General features: G+C 36.7%; 1 protein-coding gene across 4 annotated transcripts in view; it reads left to right on the top strand.

Moving 5' to 3' along the window:
* The first annotated feature begins 4,902 nt into the window (after positions 1-4,902).
* Positions 4,903-9,018, top strand: part of rreb1a (ras responsive element binding protein 1a) — a 54,278-nt gene continuing 50,162 nt past the window's right edge. Inside the window, exons 1-2 of one of the 4 annotated variants that reach the window (XM_084102228.1) lie at positions 4,903-5,018; positions 5,140-5,212. In XM_084102228.1, coding sequence (XP_083958354.1) covers positions 5,173-5,212 — 40 coding nt within the window. In that variant the 5' untranslated portion in view covers positions 4,903-5,018; positions 5,140-5,172. Of the gene's footprint in view, positions 5,213-9,018 lie in introns of all 4 variants that reach the window. The other 3 variants (XM_084102229.1, XM_084102227.1, XM_084102226.1) reach the window with 3 other exon arrangements.

The following is a 9,018-nucleotide window of genomic DNA, read 5'->3' as shown; positions in this document are numbered from 1 at the left end:
CTGTACGTTTTGAATGCTTATATTTTCTGCTTATATGTGAATTTTGTCATTGTTTTGGAGCACACTACCCAATGGATAACGCTAACATATACTTAAAAATAACTAAAAACAAACAAATAAAAAAACTTTGTTTTTTATGCATCACACTAAATATAATTTCCACACAGAAGTTTCACGCACAATTCTGACTGTCACCAAGAGATGGAGACATTAACTCTTCTGATCGCTCCGCTGAGCAACATCTCATTTCTGCTGCTTCACTCACATCTTCTCACATCATTGAACTATTCATCTGGATTTCCCGTTAAAAACAAACAAACAAATTATGTGTTGTATTGTTTATGTGTTGTAAAAATTTTTCCGTGAACGCATGTAAACAAAGTTGATGCAATCAACTGATGCAATTAACTAAAGTGAAAAGTGGAACGTTTTTTAAGTTTCACAAAATATTAGACACCATATTTAACTGCAAACAACACAAACCACAAAGTTTCTGCTCTTTCATGATGATAACACACAAATTCATCACATGCCAACTATTCGTGAGGAGTGATGTGACCTGATAATGACATACAGACCTAATGTATATGCATGAAATATTAAACAGGCAGATCTGGTTGTGTGAAGTGTCTTCTCCTGTCCTCAGAGATTAGATCGGCCTCCTTCCTCATTTCACATACATTTACTTGCTTATTTTCTCGTCAAACAGACCAGAACTTCCATCATGAAAGAAATACTGCATGATCATTCTGAGCGACGCATCACATGCATTTAGAAAGTAAACTTCACTTTTTGAAATGAGAAAATGCAAGGCCAGCTTGGGAATTTCATTTACTTCAGTCAGGGCTTGAAAACACAAGCTAATTGTCATCACATAACTGTTTTAATTCGGAAAACAAGTGAGGCAATTATTGCATGTGGTCAAACTAGCATTAGCAGACAAATTTAGAAGGATCAAACTTAAAAGTTTTGGGCCATTTAAAGAGACTAGGCCTGGGGACTTACGAAAGTTTGTTATTCTTTTAAACTAAAAATAAGAAAGTATACTTTCAGTCTACTTAGAAATATATTTAAAATTGCCCTTATACTTGACTTATACTGAGAAAAGTCTAAGTATATTTGGCCTATAATCTTTTATTCGGGATATACTTAAAAGTTGAATTAAGTATACATGGCTCATACTTTTGATGAAAATAGTAGTATATACTTAAAGTGCAAAAATAATACATAAAGTATTATCAAAACTATAAGTGTGACGCTATGTTCACTTAAAGAAAACTACTAAATTAGTAGTGTACTGAGAGTATACTACAAAGTGTACTTTCATAAACTAAAAAATGTGCTATAAGTATTTGACTATAGTAAACTATCAGTAGGCTTTACAAACGCTTTGCAATACAAACAAAAAACTTTGAGTAAACTAGCTGTGTACTCAAAGTTTAAAGTATATGTAAAAGTATACTTTATACACTAAAAAGTGGCCAATTCAGTCCCAAGTCGTATTGAAACAGTACATTTACACTTCTAGTACACTGATATGATTATACTTACTACATAAAGTATACTTAAAAATATACTTTAACTTTATTTAAGGTATGTTCATTTAATTAATTTTTTTTTAGCAATGCATTACAATAGTTTCCTTGATTAACAGGTTGAAAAATCAACAACAGTTTAACTTTGTAAAGCATCAAACAGTTGTCCCATAGAAGACAAGAACGGGTATTGTTCAAAATTCATGCATAACTTTGATGAAAGGTTTTGATCCACTTCAAATGTTGACTAGGCTACTGTATATTACAATGAGGACGAATCACAGACGTTTCAGTGGCTGATAAATACACAAATGTCAATACATTTAGTCAGTACACGCAAATAAAGGTTCCATAAAGAACATTGAACATCCATGGAACCTGAAAAAAGGGTTAATTATTCACTGCAATATTACTTTGGGAATCCAAGACATTTTTGAATCAATATTGGTGTTTATTAATAAACAGATTACTGGACGAATTGTTTGCGCCCACAGTAACTGAATCCAGCAGCACAACAAACGACTGTTAGCCGAGAGCCATCCTTCACCATAGGAAACCTGTTTTTTCACTTCTTCTCCAACCACCCGTGTCTTTGAAGAAGCTGAAACCTGCAAATGCACTAGCATGTGCTTATTGAAGAACTGCCTTAAATTTGACATGCAAATGGCCGTTTTATAGATAAGCTTCAAATTGCTCCAAATCGGAGTGCAATCGTGCAGAAAGCATGAGAGTTCAATGTTGTTCACTGCTGTTTATAAAGAGCTTCATAAAGCAGTCGCCGTCACTCGTCCGGCTCAGGCCTTCCGTTATGACCTTATGAGGTTTTCATCTGTAAATCGTGCCCGTTATGTGCCGGGATGGCTCTGAGTTGCTGTCCTCAGACTGCACTGCTGAGGTATTCTCTCAGGCTCGTTCACTGAGGATAAAGGAAACCTTTTGTTGCTGTGAAAGGTTGTTCCCTAGCAACAGGGTTGCATTTGGAAGCCTAGGTAACGGTCAATAAATAACATCATTCTCAAGTTTCGGCTAGTTTGGAGATGGAGGTCTCGCTGCATCTTGTCTTACTTTGTGTGCCGTGTGGATTTGTAGGCCTTTCAGCACAACCTGCCGTCCAGTGTAGGTGTAGTTTACATGATAATGAAAGAAATGGACCATAGCTTTAATCGCTTATTAACATATCTGACCAGTGAAACTGCAGTATTGTTCTTTTTGGAGGCGGTCCGCAAAGATGCATTGCTTGAGCACTGAAACAACCAATGATAAACTTCTCAAACGAGTTATTCATTGACCCATGAACTGAGCACCAAAACTCTGGACACATTCAGAACTCTTCTGCTGGAGGGCAAATGCACAAATATATATTTGTTTTGTCTTGTTCAATATGTGCAGTTAAACAGCTGACACACAAAATGTTGTCGTGTTACTAATCGATCAGAATTACAGAATGATAGTCGGTCGATTATAATATCCAGTACACTCTAAAAAATGCTGGGTTGTTTCAACCCAACTTTGGGTCAAATATGGAACAAACCCAGCCGTTGGGTTAATTTTTTAATACATTTTTTAACCCAACATTTAGATTTGTCCATATTTGACCCAAAATTGGGTTGAAACAACCCATCATTTTTTTTTTTGATTGTATCAGCGGGGAAAGAGACGCCTGGTTGCGGGTGTAATCGGGGCAGGTTTGGCCGGTCGAACACCCTGAGCTCTGAGTTTTAGAGGGGTTTTGGACACTTATTTTAGCTGACCAGCAGGGAGACAAGCTAAAAGACCAGTTAAAACCAGTTTAACACCAGCTTAGCCAAGCTGGAAGACCATCTTAAACCAGCCTAGACTGGTTTTAGCTGGAGGTTTTTACAGCTGGGTGGAGTTGGTACTGTATTTCCTTAATATCCTGCTATCAGAGTCAGGAGGAATTTGCAGCTTTAACCACTTTAACAGACACAACCTTATGATTGATAAAACCATCATGGGGCATTTCTTGAGCCTTTTTAAGTTTTATTTCTCATTACAGAGCCATACTAAATTATGGCTAACTTTTAACTCTTATTCTTTAAAGTGATTCTTTCTTTGTCATTTAATCTGAGTATTTTTTGTTTACATTGTTTTCCATTATGTTATTTGTGATGCCAATAAAACACTATAAAATATCAATATAGACTAGTGCAACTAATAATAATAATAATGTGTATTCTTTATATTTTATTAATTTACAAATATTTGTTTTATTATTGATGTTGAATTAATGAGTCTTCCAAACCAGATGGTATACTGTTAATGTTGATAATTTGCAAAGATTTACAATAATAATAATAATATTTTTGTTTATATATATATATATAGATGTTATTGTTTCATTAATATTTTTGTGAGTTCCTAGCCACATGGGATAATGTAAATACAGATAATTTGCAAAGATATACTACTATACTACTTTATTTTTTAAATCTTTGTTTTAACTTTCTTTGCAAATTAGTCTGTATATTTGATCATTGTTGTATATTGTACACTGTAAAAAATTATGATCAATAAGTTATGACAACATATGTTTTTACCTTACATTGCTTTAACTCATCAAAATAAGTTAAGCATTTTTTTAAATAAGTTTAGGCTACAAGATCCAACTCATCGAAATGACTTAAACATCCAAGTTGATTGTACTTTGAAACAACTTTAACTCAGAAGCTGCTAAATTTGACAAATAATTACAAAGAAATGGCAAGTCACACAATTAATAAAATTTGCAATTTTGAGTAAAAAGACATTGATATAAATGTTAAAAAAGATACGATGCGCTTATAATTTGTATTGTTTATATTTAATTTATTTGCAAAATTAAAATTTTTGATGGTTAATCAATTTATTATTTCTGTAACTACATGGGATCATGCTTAAAGAGATAATTTGCAAAGATTTACAACTACTACTATTATTATATGTGTTGCCTATGTGATGCTCTTTTCTCTTTTGTGTTCTGTGTGACATTGTAAAGCACATTGGTCAACTTGTGTTATTTTAATTGTGCTATATAAATAAAGTTGCTATTGCTATACTACAATTATTTTAATTGAATATAATATATATAATATAGGCCTATATTATTTTATTTTATCTTTATGTCTAACATAATTTTGCACCTTTCTATGTCAATTTTATTTTTGGAAAGAAACTTTCATGTGTCTTCCAATACCCACATTCAGTTTAAGTGTGCTTTTATGATAGTTTTGAAAGTATTTGTGAAAAGAACAAGGTGACTTTAGTTTAGTGTGTGTGTGTGTGTGTGTGTGTGATGCTTGTGTGTGTCGGCAGCTTCAGTAACGCGCGTCCCCTTGGAGACTAGAGCAGGAGCAACACGTGACACTCCGCCTTACTGATCAGCTTTAGAGGAGAGAGAGAGAGAGAGAGAGAGAGAGAGACGCAGTAATAAGCGTTTTCCTCTCTCCTCCCTAAAGCATCTCGGCGTGGGGGGGATTTGGGAGAGTGAGTGGGGAACTCAAACGCAAAGTTGACGAACTTTGCACATCTTTTACGAACGCCATTTTGATTCCTCTCCGGAACAACTTTTGCAGCTTCTTTTTTTTCTTCTTCTCTCTCTCCTCAGCTCATCACCACCACCACCATCATCATCATCATCATGTCTCGGCGAAAGCAACCCAACCCCAACAAAGTCAAACGTAAGTTAACTCGGCTGTCCTTAAAACTCTGCTGTATTGCTGTTGTGTGTTTATTTGATGTGTTTTAGCTTGGAGTCAGAGACAGAGTTAAAGTTAATGTGGAGTTAGAGGACACTTTTTTTTCCCAACTTCAGCTTCCTCGTTGCGCGAGACCTGATGCTCACGCGCACAGCCCAAACCTGCCCCAAACAACTCCGTTTCTCTAAGACATCGGCTTGTTTCGGTGCACACAACTTTCTGTTGGCCTTTAACAACTTTTTAATGTTGTATGGAAGTTGTTGCATGCGGTGATGGGGTTGAAAGTCTGTTGCTGTTAGCTAGCGTTAAGCTAACGCGCTGCTGTCGCGCGGAGCATCACATCTCGCGTGCACTTTGATCGCTTCGGCTCGAGCTGCTTCTGCCATGATAGTTGTCGACCATTAAAAATGTCGTTTTTAATGCATATCACTTGTTTTTGTTTGTTTGTTTGTTCGTTCTACTTCGACAACAACCTGTTGCGTCACAAAGTTTGTTCATCTGTTTAAGGATGGCCTGTATTTGATCACGAAACCGTTCAGGTAACTTAGTTGCAGTTTGAGTAACGTACAAAAAAAAAAAAAAAGTCGGTTCGTTTTATCGTCGAAAGCGTGTCGTTTGTCACATTATTAGGGTTGATTAAGATGTGCATCATCAAAGTAAGCAGGTTAGGTGTTTAAATGTTGTTTTAAAGTGTTTCTGCAAGTTTTATTGAAAGTTTGTGGAGAACTGAAGGAATGGATGAGCCCGCTCGGTCTCTCGGGAGACGGGCAGCAGAGCTCGCGCTGGTTAGATAATGGTTGCTAGGCATTTGTGTTCCGTCTCTTTTCCGCCCCTCCTCGGTGAGGCAGAAACTTCAGGAGAGCCCGAGGTAAACGTGGCAAATTCACTCGCCACTTTTTGTGCATCCTTCTCCTTTTCCTCATATGCTTTTTTTTGCATGCTTTTTGCAGAGTTATGCATTAAAAAAGTAACCTAGTTATTAGTATTTAAAGGGGATAGTTCCCCCAGAAATGAAAATTCTGTCATCATTTGCTCACCCTCAAGTTGTTCCAATCCTGTATACATTTCATTGTTCTGCTAAACTTAAAGGAAGATATTTTGAAGAATGTTTGTGAATGGGCCACCACTGACTTGGAAAGTAAAGTACAATTTTAATTTTTGGATGTACTATCCCTTTAAGCAATGGTAGGCACGAGGCCTCTGGTAACCAGAGTTATGGTAAAATACACTACATCAGCAACATTTGTGAGTGATATTTTGCTCGATCAGTATGAAGTGATGGGTAACATTGGCTAGTTATTTGCTGTACATTAATGAACGTGGAATTTTGAGCACATGAATGATCTAGCGAAGTCGTATTTACAAGTGGGAAACTCTTGTAATGCTGATTTGTGAGGTTGAAAGGGGCTGGTCGATTCGATACATTGCAGAAATTATAATATAGTTTTGTAATTTATATAGAGAGTATCAGTGAGCTGAAGCAAATAATGTCTGTCACTCAACTTTCTTGGTTTGCCTAACATCTAGTTGGATTTAGATACCATAGATAAATAAGAAATATAAATTAATATTTTCCATTATTTTGAACTTAGATGCAGGCCTAATTAAATAATGAACAATAAACCGTACACAGTAAAAAAAAAAAAAAGTTCCTGCCTTACATTAGGTACAGTCAACTTGGATGTTTAAGTCATTTCAACTTAAATTACATTAAACTGACTTAAGTTATTTGAATCTTGTATAACTAAATAAAAGATGAGTTTTTGATGAGTTAAAGCAATGTAAAAACATTTCATAACTTCATATAATTTTTTTACAGTGTAACAAACACGCATGACTTTTGAGTGTCACCAATTAACACAAAAACAGAAAAGACAATCTGGAACAAGCGTATACGAGTGACACGGAGCAACAGAGATTTCTATAATCACTTGGCTCCAGCTCCACTCCAGGTTTTCCATTCTGCGCTCCCGCACACAGGAGAAGCTGCTCCGACTTTCAAAACACCCGTTCCCTGCTCCGCTTCCACTTCACGCCACTCATATTCCCTGGTCTGGAGTGGATTGGTACTACAAATAATCAAAAGTCCAATTACTGCTCAACCAATCACATTAGGTGACCAAAACTAGTTTTGGGGAAGTAAAGATGTTTCCCTTTGCTTCTTTGGCCTTCTTTTAAAGGAAGGGAGGAGAGGACAGATCCGGATGAGAGGTTCACATTCCATTACGAAATTCAACACTGTAGACGAGCAGAGAGTCGAGACAGTCGATCACTTCACAGACATCATGCCTTCTCTCCATCTCTAAATATAAGATCTTATGCGACCCTTTAAAATAAAAGCCCCATCAGATGTATTTAGCTGGACCATTAAGATGACAGAACGCACATTTTCTGTGCTTTTTCCTCAAATTAAGGATGTGAGAGTTTGGCAGAGAATAGCCATGTTACGAGCGGGGCCATACGGAGGCCTTGCAGCCAGTATTAAAGGATCAGCTTGATGATGTTGTGGCTAAAAAAGGAGGATGTTTCCATGTAGTTTTGTTTGTTTCCTTTTTGGCTGAGGCTAATAGGAAAGTTTGCACTCATATTTGATCTTTTTTTATTTTTTAGATGCTTTCTAGAGTTTCTGAAGTATGCAGTTGCTCTTTTTTGCTAATGGAGTTTTCTTACTGTTTTCACATGCAAGCTCTAGTGAATGAGATCCCAGAGGAAATGGAGAACTATATGGGAAGTTTTCAGATTCCATTTAGTTCCCAGTGAATAGAATCCCATGCATAACATCCCAGTGTGCATTTCTTTTCATCCTTTACTAATAATTGTTTCGTTGTTTATGCGTTCTCAAACACCTGAAAATCTTGGTGTCCAGTCCCTCTTGGGATTTCTCTAGGGATAATTAAAAGTATATCACCCTCCCTCGGGTTTCAGTGAGTGTCCTGGGTATTGACATTATCTAAATTCATTATAGTAATTCCCAAGATACCCACACAGCAGGCCTCGGGTTGTGGCTGCCAAACGATAAACACTTTACAGCACTGCTTTGCATCAATGACCTCCTCAGATTTACATTTCATTTTATTTGATTGTCCATTTTAGATAGTCGGACCATTGTACCTCGAATGCTTTGTAAATAATTGATCTCAGATTCAATTAGCATTTTAAACATCACATCTTATACCTTTTATAGCTGCACCTGGTTAATTCTTATATGTTTTGATGTGCATCTTAGTGGTTTTATCGGTTACTAATACTATTGAAGTCTAAATGAGACCTTACACATGTGCATTTAGGGACCCGTGTAGTGGAGGTCCTGTTATCCTGATGGAGAGAGACCTGCTTTTGGCCTTCGGGCAGAATTGGTTGCCCCTTTGGCTCCCAGGCTATATTTATCCTGCCTTTTTTAGATAAGATTATATTCCATCCCTCTGTGTGGCGTGTAGCGGAGGGACACCGCAGGAGAACCACTTGGGTGGAGTGAGAGATGGAGGAAATGAGCCCTAAGGTGTATTTGTAGTTTTCCCCTCACAAATTGGGTGTTTATCCATAAATATTAGGATGCTGTTGTATAAGTATACACACTTAACCTCACACAAAAGAACTAGATAATCAATTAGAAAAGCACAGTCTAGAATGGCGGGAGTTGCAGAGTTGTGTATCTGATTGTTTCAAGGGTTTGTTGAGGGTATTAGATCACAGATTAACTTGTGTTTTATTAAAACGAGTGGCTTATTTTAGAGCGACATGGGCATGCTTCTGTCGGGACGGCCCTAGAATAGTGTTGGGTGCTGATA

This window comes from Abramis brama, assembly GCF_963993115.1.
Source record: "Abramis brama genome assembly, chromosome: 24".
In the NCBI taxonomy this organism is placed as follows: domain Eukaryota; kingdom Metazoa; phylum Chordata; class Actinopteri; order Cypriniformes; family Leuciscidae; genus Abramis; species Abramis brama.
This window is presented reverse-complemented; position numbering and strand designations above follow the sequence as displayed.